General features: G+C 40.6%; 1 protein-coding gene across 1 annotated transcript; it reads right to left on the bottom strand.

The window, feature by feature from the left end:
• Nucleotides 1-1,888: 1,888 nt before the first annotated feature.
• Nucleotides 1,889-11,757, bottom strand: LOC113161385 (platelet-derived growth factor subunit A-like). Its single transcript, XM_026358935.1, has 7 exons — nt 11,329-11,757; nt 11,003-11,236; nt 10,594-10,690; nt 6,676-6,783; nt 6,230-6,423; nt 3,914-4,040; nt 1,889-3,016 (listed from the first exon to the last, which is right to left on the bottom strand). Exons 2-7 carry the CDS (start codon nt 11,063-11,065, stop codon nt 3,006-3,008), a joined length of 600 nt encoding a protein of 199 aa, XP_026214720.1. The 5' UTR covers nt 11,066-11,236; nt 11,329-11,757; the 3' UTR covers nt 1,889-3,005.
• Between the last annotated feature and the right edge of the window lie 10,940 nt (nt 11,758-22,697).

The following is a 22,697-nucleotide window of genomic DNA, read 5'->3' as shown; positions in this document are numbered from 1 at the left end:
GATCTGCAGCTGAAGGGGGCGAGTTGGACTTCCATCAGCTTATTTTAGGTTGTACTTGACCTACGGAGCGTTCAGCATTTTAGCTAGCATGTTGTTAATCTGCTTAACTGGGCTTTGGAGAGATGGAGTTTCTCTCTGTTTCACACACTTAGATCCTGTCTCACGTACACAAAGACACACTTTCACCATCTCCCTCTCATACACACACACACACACACACACACTGTACTCCATCCTGTCTGCTTTCATTTCCTCCCTCTCACCTTTCAGACCCTGTTACACACAGTCTTGTCCCCATCTGTCTGTTCCCTCTCGTGGTTCCCTCTCTCACAAACAACCGGTTTTAAGTGTTTTACATCCACATGATTCTTTTAATTTAGATTTTTATATGTTTACATGTTAGCTGTAATACAACAGATGAAACTACAGCATGTGTGCCACTCCTGCAGAACCAAAAACCAAAGCTATTTTTATTAAATCATCAAACACAGTGTCGTCTTTGTGGAGCTCACATAGAACCACTCAATTATGAATTTTATGTATTTACATCAACTACCCACAGTGGTTACAGTGGAAGCCAGTGTCTACACACACTTTACACCAGGTCCTTCAAGAGCAATGGGAGTTACGCAAAGCAACCTCGAGCCCGCATGAAGTCACCCAACTGTCTGCCTCGTCTGCTTTCTCACCACCGCGACCAACAAACATGAGTCCTGTTCTCTGTTTGTTGTGAGAGCACTCGGCTGCTGAAGCATGTCCTAATATGTGTTTTAATATCTGAAGCGTGATGTCTGAGGTGGCCGTGAGTTCTGCTGATCCTCAGCACAACAGTGGCGGCAGCAGGTTTGTTTGATGCCAGCAGGGTTTTGGAATTTGCCAGCGGCTGCGATGGTTGGTGGCTTCAGGTTTGGATGAGGGAAAGAAAAAACATCTTCGCCACCAAAAGAAACAAATCTCACAGTCTTCTCTTTACTCTGCTGTTTACTAATTGGCTACTTTCCCTAAACCGTAGCAGTTGTTCCATAAAACAACTTTACTGTTGCAGAATGAGACACATCAGATATGGCTCTTGTTTAAACATACTGGGACTGCAGCTGAAGTTTATGATCTTATTTATTTGCACTAGCTGTTTGCCTATGTAGATGATCTACACTGTAGATAGTGGAGCACTCATGACTTGGCCCAGAGCCTGATGGTTTTGGCTTGTGACCCCTTGTCTCAGACCTTACTGTGGACATGATTCACAATCAGTTTAACTACGGGGCAAGTTTTTCCTTCTTAGAATTCCTTCAAACGAATAATTTGGTGGGCTTAAAAAAGTGGAAACAAAACAAAGAAATCCAGAAAAACTCATGAAACCCAAGGAGACATTTGTCATTCTTCCAAATATTTTTCAATAATCTTGCGATCCACAGTCTAGATCACCAAAATGCATAAATGTAAAATGCATGGTTTGTATAATTGCAATAGCATATACCTACAAATGCAGTAGTCTTAAACTGCTGGCAGGTCCATGAGCATCTGTGAAGAGTCCATGGATGGAGCAGTCCATGCTGCACCACCTTGTTAAAGCCCCTAAGTGACCTCTGTGGAAGCCAGTAAACGTACAGTCTATATTGTGACTAATTTAGATTTGTACCTAACGGACACGTTGATTTACTGTAACATGTTTAAAAGTTAAAGAATTACATTCAAAACAGTTATTGCTATCATCAAACCACCAGCTTCAGCTGGCCAAGGCCACTTTAGAGGATTTCTAGTCACTGCAGCTCAATGTGCTGTTTCAAACATACCATCGGAACAACATTTTTGCTTGAGCAAGTTTTTGTTGGAAAAAAAAAAGAGCCCAACACACACACACACACACACACACACACACACACACACACCTCTGACTATAACAAGAGTGGACACTAAGTGAGCAGATGATGAATGTGCCGTCATTTGATGTGAGGTCACCTTCTCCTCCACGTCGTCCAGCGTTTCCAGAGTCATTGTATGAGATCAGCTCTGAAAACATTTATCTTCCTCTTCACCGAGACAATTGTCATTTCCTCCACACGCTGGAATAACAGTAAAAACTCTGATCACCTGTAACTGTAGCTGTTAGCTACTCCACTGTGTTAACAGCATGTGCCTGTGCAGTAGATCTCGCTTCTCTTTGTTAGCAGGGTTTTAGGTGCGTGCATTACTCTCAGTTACAAATTCACAGGGGTTTTAGCTTCAGTATTACGATCCTCCTGATAATCCCTCTGTGCACACAAAAGCCCACTTGGTTCCTCTATATGATTGAAATAAAATCCTTCACTTGCACAAGCATTTTCTGACAAACCAGTTTCTGTAAAAGCTCTATACCATCACCAAGTCAACTGTGTTGTTATATAAATAGTTTATTAGTATCAGTAACATGTCAGGAGGATTTAATTCCCACTGTTATTTATGTGGATAATATACCAGAAATAGAAACTGACAGCAATAGAAAATGAGGTTATAAACATAAGAGGATATACGGTCATGTGTGTTTGTGTATGAGTGTGTTCTGTTAAGGAGGAGTAAATCTAATCCCAGTCACTGTCTAGAAAGGATTCCACCCAGGTTATAATCCAAGTCACTGAGCTCTTTAGAGGAATAAGACGCCAGCAGTGAGTCCTCCAGTGTCCCAGAGTCCCCCTCACTTCTGTCAGTGCTCATCATCTAATTGCTTTGCTTCGCTTGCTTTTCTTCATGGAGGAATCACAGTGAGGAAACCACCTGTTTGTGGTTCGTGCCTGTGTCTCACACTCTGTGTTTTTGTTTTGTTTTGCAAACTATTCAAAGTACAGTCGAGGTCCACAAGAGTCAGTTAATTTCCATTCCCGAATGGTCAAATATACTCCATCAAACCTTTCACAGTCACTTGATGACAGCTGGTGAAGATGTTACAGGCAAAACGTGCTCATCTGTGTTTTCTGCTTCAGGCCGTCGTCTTCTTCCTTTACTCCACTCCTTCATGTGTCCTTGTATTTTCACCTGATGCCTGTTAAAAGACATGGACAGGTGAAGTCATCGTTCACAGCGTACTTCAAACCCAAAACTAAATATTCTACAAGCCATTACAAGGTTACACACAACAATCCTGTTGTTACTGTGCTCAGTTTCTCTTTTTCTTTTAATATCTCTGTGTGTATTTAAACACATGCTGCTGCATTCTTCACTGTATGTTAAACCTGCAGAAAGTGAACTGAAGGTAAGTTGTGAACATCTCTGCACTGATATTCTTCATTGTGTGCTTTACAGTCAACTTCCTACCTCTAGTGAATATATTGCAATACACTAGCTTGCATTTGATGTCACCCAGGTCAACAGGTCAAACTTTTGTCCTCAAGATGAAACCTGTGAGTTTTTTCAGTTGCAACACAACTTATGAATCCATCTTAATTCAGAATGATACATGTCAGTACTGGGAAAAGCCAATTTTGGTTCTGCTGTCAGAAGTTGGCTCTTTTTCAGGAGACAGATTTGGATAATAGGGAGTGGTCTGTGTGTGTGTGTGTGTGTGTGTGTGTGTGTGTGTGTGTGTGTGTGTGTGTGAAGGGGTGTTGCCCAGAGGGAGGACTAATTGAAGCAGAGTGGAAAAATACAGTAAATACCTTAGATTTCTTATCAGCTCTTTAGGTGTCAGCAAACACATTCAGACAGGAGCAGGCTTCACATGTGCAACGAGCCGACACATGCGTCGGTCTACCTATAATTGTGAGATCACTTATTGGCATAAAGCATTCCCTAGACCCTACACTGACCCTAGGCTAAACCTAATTCTAACACCGACCCTAAAACCAAGACTGCACACCTTTCAAGATCTGAGAACCAGCCAGAAAGCTCTCTCACACACACACACACACACACACACACACACGTTTGTCGTCCTACTCACCATTATCTGTGTCTGAGTTTAGGCTGGCGTGGTGTTTATTGGTGCACATACACTCCAGGTGATCCTCCAGCTTCACCTGCACCTCCCTCAGCTTGGGCCGCCGCCGCACGTACTCCACCTTTGCCACCTGGGGACAGAGACAGCAGATCAGATGGACAAGGGTGAAAAACCTTCACTATGTGGGAACCAGTGGACTTTATATTCTGTAATTTATTTAAAATAATTGTTTGCGTTGTAGGTTTAAACAGAGCTCGGCTGCAAATCTACTACAAACTGAACCTAATGACGTGAGGCAACATTTCAAGTGAAATACTACTGTAAATATGTAGTACAAAAGATAAAATGCCTTTCTTAAGCTTGTTATTTGCACATTACAACTATAACTCTACTGTGCCAACGTAAACACGCGGGTATGTCTGCTCTTGTTTGATGAATAACGCTGTCATCAAACGCTGGGTTGATGTTTAATCACCATACGTCACTTGATGCCCACGCTGAACCTGGTTGACGAAACAGTAATAGGTCTTTCTTGCTTTTGTTACACACGGAAACTATAAACAGAAACCTATAAGCATGTGCATTAACATAACCAGTTCATTTAAGTGTATAGAAACAATGGCACACTCACACAGATGCACTACATGCTGATGCTCACATTCTGGATATGGTGCCAAGTCAGTGGAACTCCAGGTCTAATTGCACAAACATCTTAGCTTCAAGTCTGAACAGACTCAGAGCAACTGAGCAAAGACTGAGCCACTAAACACTCAGCTGAGGTGCGGAGCTGCAGTACTTAAGCACCAAACACCAAGTCAGTATTTAACCCCAGGTAGCTGGTGTTAAAATGCTGCTTGTGATAAAAATGATAAAATAAACTCAGTGATGATGAACAAATGTTTCCAGAGTGATGTTCAGCAGATCATTTTGCCTAAAAATGCAATTTGTTGCTTGATAGTTTTAGCTGGAATATAGTTATCAACACAATTAACATTTTTTCTGTGTCAATATTAAATAAATGCCTAACTGCTAACTTTTAGAGTTAGCTAGAATTTTTTGCCTTCAGGCTCAGCTCTTCACCTGCTGCAGACTCATGTTGCTCCAGTCTGTCTATCTCACTTTTACAGGACTCTCAGCACCTTGCTCCAAACTCAAGGGCGATCCATCATTATCCAGCAGCTCAGATCTGAAGCTGCACACTCCTGTCCCACCTGCTTCACGCACAGTGAGGTTGAGATTCCAATGCTAATGTCGTCTAACTCCAGCCCTGCCTTATGCCCTGTGGCTTCGTGTGTGTGTGTGTGTGTGTGTGTGTACAGATGCACTCGTGACCGTTTACCCTCTGAACGCTGGATATCAGCACATGTGAGTGACTTTATTTATGATTTCCTCTGTAAGCAGACAAAGAATGCATCCTTTCATCTCAGAATTGGTATCAGCAGCACTAAGCTACCCTCAACTTTTCCCCCGCAACCTCCGGCAAAACACACTAATGCCATCTTTATTTCTCCAGCTTACACTGTTCCTATTTCCTACAATCTAAACACTTGCTTTTCTTTTTTACATTTTAAGATTTGGACATAAATTTAACCATTTAATAATGTTATCATGAGTCTATAAGTGCAATTAATTTAGAACATACAAGACAATATTCACAAATCGAATCAGTATCAAGCTAATAGTCATTTTCTCATGATTTCAGAGTGCATCTTACTGTAGATGTCTTTCTGCACACACACACACACACCCAGACCTTGGGTCAGCTCCTAGTTGGCAGGATGTGACTGTAAACCAGTTGGAGTTTACTGAGTCTTTCTTGCAGCTCTGGCAGAGATCAAAGAGAAGCTATTGTGCTCTTGAACTAATTCACTGCCAAACTCTCTCACATAAACACACCCTCACAAGCACTGACACAATGGTTATGGTGGGGAAACTAATAGTTTTTGGCAGGTGTTTACCTCCAGTAAGTGGCCGTGTGTTTACATGCCATCGTTCGTGTTGTGTGTGTGTTTATTCACCGTAGGAGCAGAGTGGAAGCCTTTTTCAAAATGTTTGTGTAGTGATCACTGATATTTATAATAAACGTCCCAATATGTTGGAATAGTCACAGTGAAAGTTACCAAAGCAAATTGTTTTGCTCCTGTCCCTATTGTTTACTATTTTCTATTGCACCTTCACATACATATGTTAGTTTACATCCTGCATCATGTCTACTAACCAACGGCATCTTTTTGAAGTTAACATCAACATCAACAACATCAGTTTTCTAAATCACAGACATACAGTAGTATACAGCAGAAACATGACTGGGTTTTGTACCTTGACAGTGCGGTGGTGCTTGCGTGCAGCTTGGCACCTCATGTTACTAGTGTTGCAGCAGCCGGTGCAGCGTTTCACCTCCACGCAGGGCGGCCAGATGATGAAGTTGGCTGATGTTGGATCCACCTGGCTCCTGGGGATCTCGTAGATGGTCGTCCGGACTTTGCACACTGCTGGTAAGGCCTCTTCCACAACTGGAGGACAACACAGAGATCAGCGGTTACAGAGCACAGTAAGGTTAGCGGTTACATTTAGAACTTGTGTGCACATTAAGCTAATTTCCAAGAATTTAATGAAGAATAGTTGATGTCATGCTGTGTTGAATTTCATTGCAGAAGAGGAGTCTGTGCTCTATATTCCAATCTTGGCCTATGGATCAATCTTAATAGTTTGTCAACACAGTTTGACAGACTGTAAGTTCATATTCTCTACAGTGTGTGTGTTACCAGTGCTCCTTTTGTGTCTTGTGTGTGCGTGCGCTCTTTTCAGGTCAGGAGGACTGTGAGAGACGTCCTTGTGGTAGCTGTGTTTAGTCTCATCAATCACCTCGTTCTCTGGACAAAGACAAAACAACACACACACTCTCACTGTTACAAACGTCATTCATAAAAATTCACACACACATATTCAGAGAACTGCAAGGGAAATAAAAGCATGTGAAACATATCACATAACACTGAACTTAAACTGATGAGATATGGATAGCTGACAAACACAGGTAAAATACCAAAATCAAAATATAGACTGAACCTGTTTATTCTGAGTTACAAACATTACATAACTCTGGCTGAGCCACTCAAGGACATTCACAGAGTTGTCCTGTAGTCACTCCTTTGTTATCTCGGCTGTGTACTTAGGGTTGTTGTCCTGTTGAAAGATTGACCACTGCACCAGTCTTAGGTCTAGAGTGATCTGGAACTGGTTTTCATCAAGGTAGTCTCTGTACCTTGCTGCATTCACCTTTCTCTTAATCCTAATTAGTTCCCAGTTCCTGCTGCTGAAAAACATCCCCACAGCATGATGCTGCCACCACCATGCTTCACTGTAGGGGTGGTATAATCAGGTGCTGAGTGGTGCCTAGTTTCCTCCAGAGTAATTTGTTTTATCAGACCAGAGAATCTTGTTTCTCATGGTCTAAGAGTCCTTCAGGTGCCTTTTGGCAAACTTTTACTGAGGAGTGGTTTCTGTCTGGCCATTCTACCATACAGGCCTGATTGGTGGAGCTCTGTGGATCTCTTTCAGAGTGACCATCAGGTTCCTTGTCATCTCCCTGACTAAGTTGGTGATTCTCAGTGGTCCAGGTGAAGTTATCTGAAAGTGAGTCATGGCAACTGGACTTCCTTATGTTAGGTACAATCCTGTTTAGGATGTCTACAGACAATTCCTTGGACTTCATGTCCAATCAACTGGATTCCCCACAGGTGGACTACAATGAAGTTGTAGAAACATCTTATGAATGATCTGTGGAAACAGGGTTCACTAGAACTCAATTCTGAGTCTCATGGCAAAGACTGAATATTTATGTACATGTGATTTTTTCAAACAAACTTCTTTCACTTTAACTTTATAGGGTATTTATGGTAGAATTTTGAAAAAAAAGGCTGTAACACTACAAAATGTGGAAAAGGTTAAGTGGTGTAAATACTTTCTGGATGCTCTGTAAGTGACACCAGGTTACAACCTTTAAAACATTCAATTGAGTGATTAAAGCACCAGTAATCAGGGACATGACCAAAGGTGGAGTGGAACAGGTCCCCTCCAAAATCTGTTTGACATCTCCCTGACACAACCACTATGTGACACAAAGGTCTTGAAAGAACTTCACTTATGAACATAGGTGAAGAAGAACCTCCAGCACAATGAGAACAGACTGGATTATAGACACACACACACAAAGTATTTAAACTTAAAGGATTAATTCATTAGTTCACACTTCCAGTTAAAAGGTTGTATCAAAAGGTTTCAGAATGACGATGAGCACTGAAACAGCAGAAATAATCTTCCACATGACGTCACAAAAAAACTAAATAAACAAAAGCTGAACCAGATCCAACTTATATTCTGCAGGCGGCTGATGGTTTGCGCCAGATCCCGCTGCATAAATGCACTCTCCATTGAGCTGCATGAAAAGGTCTACATTATTTCACACAGAGTGAAACTCTGTCTTAACACTGCCTAAAAGGTTGAGTGTATGCAGTCATATAATCTTATTACGAGGACAAAAACTCCATTCAAGCAATGACATTGTGGGAACTCACCTCCCATCTAGGCACAAAAACCAACCATTTATTTTAGTACGTGGTTGGATGGAAATTATTTTGAGTTAGTAAATAAACACAATAAATGCAATGACTGTGAGTAGTTGGTTGTGATGTTTTAGATTTATGGCTGATTTATTTTATTTAACAACACAGAAACAAATAAACAAACCGTTAAATCATGACAGGTTGAAAATATTTATGCTTAGGTTATTAATTAATTCATTAAAGACGAAGGTGATTATATCCATGCAGGCAGGTTGTAATTCCTAACACTGTATCATGAGATGTTGTAAAAGTTAATTGTTTCTAAAGTGTTTACAGCTTCATCAAACCGTTTTGGGACTCAGCGTTGCCAAACCAAAGGACATCCACTGCATTTTCACAGGCAATAAATTTTGAGCACAGATTATGTGTGTGTATGTTTGTGTGTGTGTTTAGGAAAGAAGGAAAACATGAGTTAGATTCCTGTAAATGATGTTTGTGCAGGTCTGTTTTAATTTGATTCTGAATACCAAACCTCAGACTTCTTTTTATGACCGTGTGTATACGTGTGTGCACAAGCAGTCACGCACGCACGCCTGCCTATATATACACAATGTGCTTCTGAAACACAACAAAGTCCATCTCCGACACCTCCCTCTGTCTCTCTCTCAGTCTGTGTGTGTCTCTCGCTGGCCCTGACATGGAGGAATTTAAGCATGAATTATACATAGCAACACAGCAGCTTTCCAGCGAGCCCTGCTCACAAACCAATAATGGGCAGCATGACAACAGCATAATGAAATGAGCCACTTGACCCCCATCATGCTGGGGAGCCGTCACACTCGACATTTGCATCTCAATGATGCCAGGATTAATGGTGGCACTGCTCGGAGCAGCAGACATTAAAAAATGAAGCAACTATTTTTCACAGGCAACAAGAAGTGCAGAGCAGAAAAGTTTGTTTGGCAGGAATTCGGAGGCTGACTGGAGACAGAGATGCAATAAAGCCTGGTTAATGCCACAGTTATTTCCCCCTGTCTTACCTAACTGATTCTGTCTCTTCTAATTTATTACCTCCATAATAAGAAATGGCCTCCACTGTGATTTTTGAAGATAAGTGCTTTGTCTTTTTGATTTGTAGTAAGTTTACTTTTCTGCAATGAAAATCCCTACAACCTTTAGCTGATTTCAGGTGCAGGTTCATTTCTTGCTAACAAAGAAAACACAAAATGGAAAATAGAGACATCACAATTGATTCTTTAAGGGTAAATGTTATAAAAAGTGGATCATGTGATTTGAAAGGATTAAATAGAGATTTTTGTGATTGTAACAAAAACAGTAGGAGTGAATGAACCATGGGTGTAGTAATACACTTCCATATTGTTAGAAGAACACGTGCAGGAGAATATTTTTCAATGATGATAAAAATCAATGGATCAAAAGAGACCTTCCCCGATTTTAGACCCTTAGTATGGAGCAAACTCCGAACCACAGTCCTACAACAATGTTCATTATACAATCTATAAAGATATAAAATAATTTCACCGCAGGGTTCCCATCAAAGCCTTTTACTGCCCCTGCTGACCTCACTGTGACAGTATACTGTTACTGTTTTACTAAATATAAAATATAAGTGTTAAATATACAATTGGAGGAAATGCCCCAAATCTACAGCTAAGCTCCAACTGGCAGTCAAAACTTAACTCTGTCTCAGAGTTCATGCAGGGTGTAAAGTGCAATACAGGTCCTGGTCTCCTAGCAACATTTGGTGAAGCCGTCCAGGAATGAGATGAGAGGACAGCATCCTCACGCTGTGCACTGAACCAGACAGAAACCTCAATTCAGAGTGTTTAAGGCCACAGATCAGGAAGGAGGCAGCACATGCAAACACTGCTGGTGGCTCAGCTGATTAGGTTAAGAGCAATATGGATCTTCTAAGGCTACAGGTCCACCATTCTTCCAGGATTTGATAACAACATGCTGAAACACATTTTATCTACACAATCCCTGACTTGAAAGACAGACGGGTTTACTGATTTTTTTTTTTTTTTTTTTTTGTGTTTGATGAATAGCATTATTTTGCTTTGTGATAATAGTGATAGTTATAATGAAGCGCTTTACCTACGGAGTCAATCTCTAGCAGCCGCTGGAGGTCGCTGATGCTGCGGATTTCGCTGCGGGAGAGCCGCTCCAACAGCTCCCGGGGGAGAGGAGACTCCTATGGGGAGAAAGTCAACGGATCAGTCTTAACTGATTCGAAACTGCGTCTGTTGATGCGTAAAACGTGTAAAATGCATGCAGTGACACGAGCAGCATATACTCATTAATGCCAATTCAATAAAATCAACTTGTGTGAACACATTTTAATACAGTATTTGCAATACGGATGCGTAACTGAACTAGTGCGTAATTACGCAGCATATTAACTATTTAATAAGTTACAAAACATAATTGGAGTTGCAACAAATAGGCTACCAAACAGATCTGCAATCTGCAGTAAATATCAACCACATGCTTCCCATGCGTTTACCTCCGCAGCGATGCGTAATAGGCAGAGGCAGCCGGCGAGGAGGTGGTAGACCGCGGCCCTCATCTCCTCTCAGATCCGCTGCATAGGTACCAGGACGAGGCGAAAGTCCACTGCAGGAGCCGGGCTGTTGCTCCCTGCTCTCGGGAGCCCAGAAACATCCCTTAGGAGAGAACTGACCACCGCAGCCCCAACGAAAGAGCGAGCAGGAGTTGATCAAACTTAATCTGTGAACTCCTGAATGAAAATCGGATGAAACAACGATTCAAACTCGTTCAGTGTAAATCACTGTAAAAGACGCCCGATATTCAAAATGGTACAAAAGTGACCTGCAGCATCTTCAAGTTGAAGTGGCAGGAACACCGCTCAGAGCCTTTTGTCCAATGATTTCAGCACAAAACTCAAACTGATCGATCACACTTAATCGAGGTCAGGTCCATGTCCAATGTCCGCATCGAACAGGTGTCCAACGAACGAACGAAATCTCTCTTTACATTCACACATCCAACAATATCCGTCATTTTGTCCTGATTATTTAGAAATCCACTCACAATTACACTTCTGTGAGTCCTGCATCCTGAGCATTTTGGCACTTTAAATGGTTAAATCGTTAAAACGTGTTAAATCCTTTTAATTAAAATCAATTCGTACTTCATAAAAAGACCAGTTCTGTCCTGAATGCGAGGAGGAAAAAGGCAAATGGCGTAAACGACACATTAAAAATTGCAAAGCAGCCCAGAGGAGTCTGATGTTCCCAGCGGTCGTCTGATCTCCGGGGTGAATGAAGTCGGGATGCTTTTACTCACAGGATATAGCTGTGCGCGCCCCCGAGGCACTAAACTGGTTGCGCGCTTGCATAATAGACTAATGTCCATTAAGTATCAAAACTGTTTATTTCGAAATCTTCTAACTTATTTTTTACTGAAGTTAACAGCTAATTGAAAATGATTTATTTTCATCATTTCATTTTTTTTTTTAAATATTATATAGCATGATGATAACTCCTCCAGGAAGTTACTAAAGATCCATGTCTCCAACAGACACTGGATAGAGATGACATTCATGGAGAGTGGCAAGAAAAACAGTGCTAGCCCAGACTATAGAGGATCATCTGAATTTTGTTACACCTAGAAGCCTCTGTGATGCTGTTTTCAGAGAATTTTTTATGGAGTCTATGAAGTAAAAAACCAGGTTATCAGGCTGTGAGGTGAAGCTCAAGCACAGCTGGTTCATGCAGCAGAGGAGTGAGTCAACTTCTGAAAGGCTCAAAAGGAACAAAAAGTTCTGGAGTGTCTTCAAATTACTTTTTTACAACAATTTAGGCAGTAGATAACTTCAATAAATACATTTACCATTTAAAGCTTGTGATTTTACAGGTTGCATTTGTTTTATACTCAATTTTGTTTGAATCTGGGTTAGTTTCCTTTGACGTCCACTTGCTAACCAACCTTAAAAAACCTTTGTGAGTTGCTGTTTAAGTCTGTTCTCTTTTCATCCTCTGAGCTGTGTCTGTGTGAATGTAATAGATCAGTGAACATGTCAGTGGTAAATTGCTGTGTAATAAAGCTCATTAATGAGTGTCCAGACTGGAGACTGACCGACCTGAGAGAGCACAAAAGCACCTTTATGGTAGAGCTGTATGAAGGATTAAGTGTCCAGTGTAATAAACTCATCATTTGGGTCAGTGTCCTTCAGCATAAGCTCCCTGATAACTTTAAAAGTTAAAGTCAAAGTTAAAGAATGAATTTTAATGATTTCTTTTTCTTAAAGCATTTCACAGCATTGTCTCACCAGGAAAATAATGCTTGGTATGTTTGTCCCTCATTTAAATTAATCCACACAAACATTTACCTGACAAGTAGCTCCTGTGGTGGCCATGCACATAATGACGGTTCTCTCTCAGAAGAAAAGGTGTAATTGGTGCAACATGACACCATCACAAACGTCTTAGAGAGGAGTTTCAGGTGGATCACGCAAAAACACAGCATCTGAAACAAACTGCTGTTCACATCCTGTTTTCTAACCCTAAAAGTACCGACAGCTGGAGCTTCAATACAACACAGCATCAACATCAACATCAACATGGGGTCTTCGGTGATTAAGTCCATTAAGTCTGATGGAAACCTGGGGGTGATAATTGATAACAGAGCACATCTCCTCTGTCTCAAGGGCAGATTTACCTTTTTCAACATCAGACAGTGTTACCAGCATGTACAATCAAACCCCCCCCCACATAATAAAAAATGCAGCAGAATGTCTCATTATTGATCAGCCAGAAGGGACACGTTACACAATAACTTGTGGTCCCCTCAGCTCAAGAGATCTCAGGCTAAACATTTCAGCTCAGCAGTTCCACGATGGTGGAAAGATCTACTCACCTGTTCCAAGAACATTACAATTTACAACCATCCATCTATCAATTATTTCGATCACTTGATCCAAGTCCAAGGGGCTGGGGCTCAGCCCATGTTAGGGTACAGGCAAGTTACACATGAATATATCATCAATCTGTAAATGCATTTAATAACATATTTAAATCACCATCAAGATCAATCTTACGAATCTTAAAGTTTGCAGAAATGTTACAGATTTAACATGCACCACTAGTATGGTCCTTTAATGTGTGTCTGTGGCATTAAAGAAGTTTCTGCGGGTTAGTAAAGAATCAATTGCTCAGAGAATGTAAAGGACTTTCCAAAGCTAAAGCTTCATAAAGCAGCACTGGAATCTGAAAATCCAGCCTCAAGCATTCAAACATGCACGTACACATTCACTCTCCCTTTGTCCGTTTCCCTTCCTCATGCACAAACACACATGCACAGCCATTTACCCAATATCTTTAACTCCACCGTACCCACAGTCATTTAAAATGTCCTAATCTCACTCAGACTTACGGGTTGCTGTGAGGACAAAGGAATGAGTGCAAAATAAGAAGCACAGACACAGAAGGAAAAGGGGGAAAGAGAGTGTCTGTCTGTAAAACTCAACCTGTGCTGGACCAAACATGCCCCCAATTAAAGCCCATTTAGCCTGACAGAGGCTAATACCATTACAAGAGAAATTCACCTCTGTCTTTCTCCCTCCATCTCCCTTGAATGGCCTCAGCACCTAACACACACATACACATGCACACGCACGTGCACGCACGCAGGCACAGCAAGAAAGAGAGAAACAAGCGGAGTGATGGTGGAGAAAGGGGTCAGAACCGATTCAGATCTTGAATGGCGGCACATGTGCCGTGACGCTGTCACTTCCTCCAGACAAGAGCTTCTCCTCTGATGCGTCCCACTTGTTCTGTTCAGTCTTCTACTTTTTTGTTTTCCATTACCGTCGTCTTCCTTTGGCCCAGTCAAGCTCCTGCTGTCTAAAGCAAAACTGGACTGTGAGAGGTGTTTAAGAAACAGTCAGCAAGAAAAGTGACACAGTGAATTTCACCCACATGCAAATTATCTGGTTAAAAAAACTTGGTGACATAGAGACATTAGTGCTAGTCAGTTAATTTATCTCTGTGCTACGTCCCAATTTCTCTGGCCCCAGTTTATCTTCAGGATTGTACAACAATTGATAGTTGTCCACAAACGATTTAACAGTTTATACTCTGAGAGAGATCAGTTCAGAGGCTCTAACAACAGTCAAAATTCCCCAAATTTGAATATAACATGATTATATTATATTATATATATAACCATTCACTGAACTGATTCCATTTCATACACTGATTTCACAAAAACTCTTTTTGATTTAAACATTAATCATGATTATGATTTTGTGTCATTGCTAACAGGTGAATTGCACCTGTAAAAGCATTTCACGGCTGCAATTGTTGAATCTATAAAACACAATCTATTGCATTGGTGCATCAATGGTGCATAGAGCTGTATAAATGTCACTCCTGGGCACTAAAATACAATAAAATGCTGGATGGCGAATGTAACGCACTCTATATGTGAGGTTTTGTTTTTAAACAGAATCCTGGATTAGAGAAGACACCAAAGGTAAGTTTGGTAAATGTATTGATAATAATATGAATGATGGGAAGATGAATGTTGGGGTGATGACACAACAGCAACACCTGGCAGGTATGGCTCCTAAGAGAGCAAACACAATGTGAATGGTAGTAGTGATAAGATGGCAGCAATCAGGTGAGAGGTAACAAAATGGCAGATCAACAGGCCTCATGTCAGCATTGCTGAAAAGTATAGGCAAGGAGTCTACACAAGCACTTTGTGGGAGATGTACACTCAAAAACTGAATTCATATAAACAGGAAGATGTGTTTAACATGCATGCTAAACATACTGAAACAGGTAAAGCAGAAAATCAGGAAGCTCAATTTAAACATCCAGCATCCAAATCAAATATCCAAAATACACCTGAATCATCTTCACACACACACAAACATCAGTAACACAGGAAAAGTTGTGGCAAGACATCGACATCCAAGATCCAGAATCTAAGATCTGAAAAGCAGAGACAGCAGGTGGGCGTCAAACATTATTCAAGACTCACTCATGGTAACAAACAGGAACAAGCTGGTGCAAAAAGTCAGAGTCAGATGGAGGTCGGATCACAGGCAGTAAAATGTCAGAATAACACTGGAGAATTTCTGAAAACAAAGTGGAAACGGATCCACAAATTCCCTGGTATATATAGGCCAGAGAGAAGTAAGTAGTGTTTTTTAATTCAGGAAGTAGGCGGGGTCGGCTGCTACCAATAGATGATCAAACCAAAAAACACAGGAAAAACCAGAGACAGAGATGAGGGAGGGCAAGACAGTGATCTGCCAATCACCTGGAAGTCAGTATCTGGATCCTGAAAATATAATAAATATGTGCTGATGTCTGACACAAACATTTTTAGATAAATGATACTGAATGAAAAGCATTTCATTTTGAAATGTCATCAATAGAAAGATGAAAATACAACTTTCAGATTTTAGGGGAGGATGTCAGCACTACAGAGAACAAAGAAAATGTTTAAGAAGCACAGATGTGAAAGTTAATCCAGCGGGGGATAAACTTTTACAAGCGGATTGGGGGGTGAGGACCATCTACCCCCACTTTTTTTGGTGGAAAAAATCCTTGATGCACATTTTCCCCTCCTCTTCAACCGACACTAATTATTGAAACCCATTCCAAAAAAAAGTCAGAACAGATTTCACCGTTAAACTGTCGCCACTGGAAATCTGCCAAAACCTATTTTGCGATGCAAGAATGTCATCGGCCAACTGCAAACTCATCCTGGAGTACCATCTCAAATGCTGGCATTTATCTTTATGTAAGTTTACCCCCCATCTCACCCCCAACAACCGTCTGTTAACAACAGGCCACAAGGTTTTGGAAGAATGCTTCATTTAGGTCTCTTTGCGAAAGAGAAAACACAGGGCCCTTGTCCAGTCATGAAGACAGAGAGCCAGCTTAACTGGAAGAGGCAGACAGTCAGTGCTGGACCTCCCTCTAATCTGAGTCTGTTTATTTCTACACAGTAAAGTTCAAGTAATCAGATGCATCACAAATGTCACAAATGCAGCAAAATGTCCAAATTTTTACTGACTATCATTTCAAAATGTTTCATACATTAATAATAATGAATCCGGTGGATGTTTTTCATGCAAGTGCTGTGTAAGGTCAGCATATGGATGTTAACCAAACACTTCTTTATTGGCCGGTGGCCGGTGCCCAACTCCCATCATTTTATTATTATAGTTACTAAACTGCTTCCATTCACAGTAGTTTTCTTTTTCACCTTTTACCTGATTTGACGATTATCCTGTTGCAATTACACCCAAACTATACATGCTGCTGAAAATCGGATTTCAACTGACTAATTTTAAGTATGTTTGGGCCAGAGAGAAGCTTTTATAGTGTTTTAGAAGCGTTTATAAAATACTTTGGTGGAAATGTTACCTTTAAATCTAAAGAACAAGACCTGGTATCACAAGGTTGAGTCTCTCAGCCCGCTGGGAAACCTTGAAAGGGAACGATAAGTCAATGACACAGTGTTCGTCTGAGACGCCCTTGAGACAGGTGGTGTTTTTACGGAGCAGCTCAGGTGTGAATGTGTAAGTGCACATGTTGATCTTCATTTAAAATTAAAACTGTATATTTACTGCAGGGACAAAATGAAGCGCCTAAAATTTTAAACTTTGAAAATAACTTTAATAAACAAACAAAATAAATGAGTAAATAAATGTTTCTGCCTTCTTATCAGAGGCTTAAGACAAAACAGGCCTGAGATGCTTCCTGAGTACTCGCTCCCATCGATGATCCAGACTAAACCACCGGCTTCCACTATAAAAGTAATGGTGTACTGTTATTAAATGAACGCGTTACTAATTTCAGTATGGTTAAGACTGTTTGTTAACGTGTCCTGAGCCTGACAGTGTTCCACTTCCAGGCAGCTGCAGCAGAAGGATAACACCTCTTCCCTTTTCCTCTTCCTCCAATTCTATCACCTCTCCCTCTGATTTTTGCCAGTTGATTTATGAGATAAAGTGATGACAGCACCATCAACACAGCTGGGGACGAACGCTCTTATTGGGTCTGACGGGGCCTGTCCAGCTGACAGCTGTTAGGGAACCATGACTGCCGAGTGTGAAAACAGGCGCCACTGGATCGTCTGACCAGTGGAACATTTGATTCAAATGTCCGTCCGTCCCCAATTGTTCAGCGTTTCAGTTGGAAGACTTTAATCTCCTCTGCGGAAATAATTAGGAAGCAGTGAAGGAGTTAATTGTGTTTTCCATCGATGAATCATCAGGAAGTGTTGGTGAACCCTGATGACCCCACACACACACTCTCTCACACAGACACACACATGCTAATGCACATACATAGCCTACATCACACACTATTTAACACACTTCCACATATAGTGACCATACACTCCTGCAGTCACACCTACTGTACATTCACACTAACACAGACCACACACATGCTGCACCACATGTGCACATGTACACACACCATTCAGACACATGAGCATAGACTGCTACAGTGTCACTTTCCCCGTTCTGCTGCTGTCTTTCGCTTCTATTTCAAAAGATTAAGATGCCAATTAGCAAAGCTCTCACGGCAGTTTTAACCACGCTGGGAACTGGAGAGAGAAGAAATCCCCTTCTCTCCTCTTCCAAAAGAGGGATTTCTCCCTTATTGTCGCTGGGTTGAGAGCGAAGGATGCCGGGTGTATTTGGAGGGCTGCTGATGTGGTCATGTTGGCTCGGAAACAATGCTGCGCTGTCTAAAGAGGGGTAACGGAGGGGAGGTAGTGTTTGCCCTGTGTGTGCATGTGCGTGTGATACACACACTCTCGGTGAGGTGACATCATGGCATCCCTCTGAAGGCCACACTAGCTTCCAGATGAAGGAGGAAGCATCGTATTAACTCCAAATCAGGACGCTGACACAGACGCTTTGTGTGATTGTAAGGAACACCAGGAAAGAAAGAGTGGACCACAGAGAGAGGCTGTTTCCTGTGTGGGAGCGTTTAAATTACTGAAGGTCCAACCAGCCTACTTATTATTTGCTCTTATTCTCCCGACTTGTTCTATTTTTATCATGAATGACACTACGTTAAATGACAAAAACACAACTCTCACCTCCATAAAAATAATAAAAAAACATTATTGAAAATACAGTATGAAAGTTTAGAACTTGTCTGGAGTGTTTCTCAGCAATTCAACAGTTACTGTGTTTTGTATTTGGATTCCTATTTATTGTAATTTGGCAGTGACTGTGTGCAGAGCATGAAACGTGAACACTATAGAAGAGGATAGTGTTGCAGGGAAATGATGGAGCTAGGAAGAGCAGGGTGGGTGCTGGCATTATAGCGGCATATTTTAGTTTTATTAGATTTATTGTCTGAATATTTTAGCTACAACATTTGTAACTAATTAACTTGCAGTTAAATGCACCTAATGAATTTATTTAAGATGTCTCCAAACTATATTATAACTACATTATAATATTATGTGGCACTGTCGCCTCACAGTGAAGGATCCGGGTTTGAATTTTGCAGCTGCTCCTGCGTCTGTGTAGTGTTTTCTTTAGCTTAGCATTAGGGGTTATGGTTAGTGACTCTAAATTGCACATGGGTGTCAATGATTGTCCCTACATGTCAGCTCTGTAATAGACTGGCAACTTGTCCAGGGTGTACCCTGTCCCTCATGACAGCTGAGATTGGCTCCAGCACTCTCCCAAGCCTTAAGAGGAAAAGCAGCTAGGATGATGGACGGATGTGAAAAAATAGAAATAACATTACAACAGAGGAACAATTCAACAGTGGGTTTTGAGCCACAAGTCACTGCATAAAGTATTGATAAATGATAGTGATCAAATAAGCTTGACAATGATCAAATACTAAACTAAGACAATTAAGTCGTTAACAACAGATCAATAATAGAGCATTAGCGTCATGATTTGTTTAACACCAGAGAAAACAAGACACACAGAGACACAAATCAACCAAACACACTGTAGTGTGAAAGATTCGAATGATAGTGCACCTAACCACTGACTAGACCACTACTTCCTCATTTAGACTGTCGCGGATTCTGAGAAACTGATGTGGACACAAATAAATTCACAATCACAGAAATGTGCTAAATCATTTCTAAATCACACAAGAAGCTCTTTATTCATATTTACCTCTTCCTCCATGAGTGTTCAGTATATAGAAACATGAGTTGCTCACATTATGGCACGTATGCACACACATCATGCACCTACAGCATGTTGTCAATATCACAGTATGACTTCTTTTAATCGTAGGGGGGAATAATCACTACACATGATATGATACAGACAAACAAACCCAACCAAAACCATAACGTCCATAATTATGAGACAGAGATGTGTCTCTGTGACTTCAATGAGCAAGAGAACGGACATAAATCAAGATTTGAAGGGTTTGTCAGGAGTGAGAGCCAGCTTGTTGCAGTATTTGTATTCACAGTCAACATCTTTAATTGAAGGTTGCCACTGATGACGTTTTAATAAAGCTTAAAGCTCACAGACGTTTAAAAGAAAATCAAAAACCAAAGCCAGAGTTTACATTGGAATGCATTCCCACAGACAGTATAAGTTTGAGGGCATTTTTTGGCAAACTGAACAAAACCAGAGCATACTTGTGTGTGTTTATGTGTTAATTATACAGTGTTAATTATACAGTGTTGTTGTTACCTGCTTGCCAACTCGTCAGCAGGTGATGGCGGGAAGACAGAACCTCTCTCTTGTGTTGAGACATGAAGGAGCCTGGCTCTGCTCTCCTTTTCATCAGCCCTCATTATAATCCTCATATCTCAGTGGAGAAGTCATTAAAAGTCCTGGATAAGATGGAGACAAGTACTCAACAAGCCTGAGCTGGTGGAGCGAACCGCTGGGGGAAAGGTTACATAAGCTGACTGGTTTGTCTTATTATTCAGTGTGGCTGTGCTATTGTTGCTTGTTTTAGTGACTAAAGACATTTGACTCAATATTGTAGAATTAAGGTGAGTGCTTTTTGTAATAATGCATCAAATGACATAAAAAATATAATAAATATGAACCTGCTATACTGTTTTATTCATTATCGTAGTACCTGTGATACCTGCTCAGCACCACATAGTAGATGGCTGCAACTGATGAATATATTGCAGCACATATACTGTAGCATATAATGTATACAGATGAAGTGCAGCAGAGTATCTGAGTCTCTGATTTGCATTTGCCATGTGAGCAGAAACACGAATTTAACGAACATTATTCAACACTGCTGGATGTGTAAATATGTAATTGCTAACACACAATAATCCAATAATCCAGTTGTGGGTTGAAATTTGTTCAAATAAAAGCACATTTACAACCCACTCAGTTCTCCCGTCAGGTATGCAAAGTTAATCCCCATTAGTTTGCACCCAACCCAAAGAGGTTAGAGTTAATTAGGGTTGTTGGTTAATTCAGTGTTTTGTTTTGGAATATGTTTCTCGAGACGAAGGCAGGTTTCAGAAGAATGTTCTGACAATAAAGTGAAATCAATCGATCAATGATTAAAGAGCCGTGTTAATTTTAAACCCCAGCAGGATTAACTTTAAGCCAGATGCTGACACTTCTCACATTAGTGTGAGCTGCACTGATGACTCAAGAGACTTGTTAGTGACACATTACAGTCAGTTCATAGTGAGATGACTGAAGAAAGTGTGACTTTATTTAGTGAGTAATGCAGTGAGTCACCCCGGCTTGCATATATTTTAAACAGGCTCTAGTGGCCGACTGGTTCATTTGCAGCTGTTTATCTGTATTTACAGTGTATCTGTTGTTGTTTTACTCACATGTATTTAAATTAATTATAATGATTCTGCACCTAAGTTTCTAAGTTTGTCCTTGTCCTATTTATTATTCATTCTTCTTTACTTAGTCACACACATACACACGCACACACACACACACACACACACACACACACACACACACACACACACACACTATGGCCTTGACTTACTTACAAAAGTGCAAATGTTCCCCATTATGTTGTGGCTGGGCACTAAGCAGTTTAATGCAGTAACCATAGCTGAATGTTAACAATTAACCAAATCACACTTGCACACACACACACACAGACAGACACACACACACACACACACACACACACACACACAGACACACACACAAACACACACACTGCACCTGTTATGCGTACAAAGCATTTTCTCACATTATCTGTTGCATTTCCCTTCTGATAAAGTGAGAACAGAAGGAACAACTGGTCTTAAAACATATTTCCCATGAACTGAATCACATCAACATTGGACAATATCACACTTTACAGTAACTTAACAACTTTGGTGTGCACACAAACTACACAGTATCCTGTTTGGAGAGGGTACTATGAAGATGGCGCCATCTGGAGGATGCTGCTGAACAGAGAGAGGTACATAGATGACAAAAAATGTTATTAGAAAGCTCTAATAATTCTACTAGACCCTGCTTTGTTCAAATATTTATTCATTCAAGTGTAATATTGCATATTGTAATATGTATAATAAGTTTGGATGAAATAATCATGTGAATAAATACAAGTAGTGAATTTTACCATGTCAGAAATTTAACCACTAAAAACAGATGTGTCGCTTTTTTCAAAGAGGAAGGAAGTTTGGTTTTCAAAACTTTCAGTGTGTCAACCACCTGAAACAAAGCCAATCTTTCTGTTCTCATCAACCTTTACTCTGTGAAAGTAATATAGTTTGACCAGTAAGTTAGATCTTTATCAGTAATCTCTCTGATTACTGCAGCTGAGCGGTTATGTTACCGGCCGGATGTGTGTTTCTGGTTTTTAATGTGTATATGGGTATGAATCATTATTTAGGCTCAGTTATTGATCTTGGTGATATTAGTGAATGTGTAATTCAGTCACAACTATAGTTAAACAAACATATTGTATGTATGAAATGATAATTAAATCCTACAAAACAAATAACAACAAAAACGTGTTTGTGCCCTAAGAAGTTCATCAGCAGAGCAGCTCTGTTCGATTCCTTTTGTAACATCGAGCAACAAATGGTACACGGTGCACTGGGAAGACTCTAAGTTTGTTCAGAATGAACTAAACTAGATACTTTATTATTGCCCTTGTACAGGCAGTCGTCTTAAGGCACCAAAGTTTCTGGGTTACGTGGACATGAATCAAGGAAATCCGAGAGCCAAAGGACCAACTCTGGGATTCATA

This window comes from Anabas testudineus, chromosome 1 (genome assembly GCF_900324465.2).
Source record: "Anabas testudineus chromosome 1, fAnaTes1.2, whole genome shotgun sequence".
Lineage (NCBI taxonomy): Eukaryota > Metazoa > Chordata > Actinopteri > Anabantiformes > Anabantidae > Anabas > Anabas testudineus.
The sequence above is the reverse complement of the archived record's forward strand: the minus strand, read 5'-3'. Positions and strand labels throughout refer to the sequence as shown.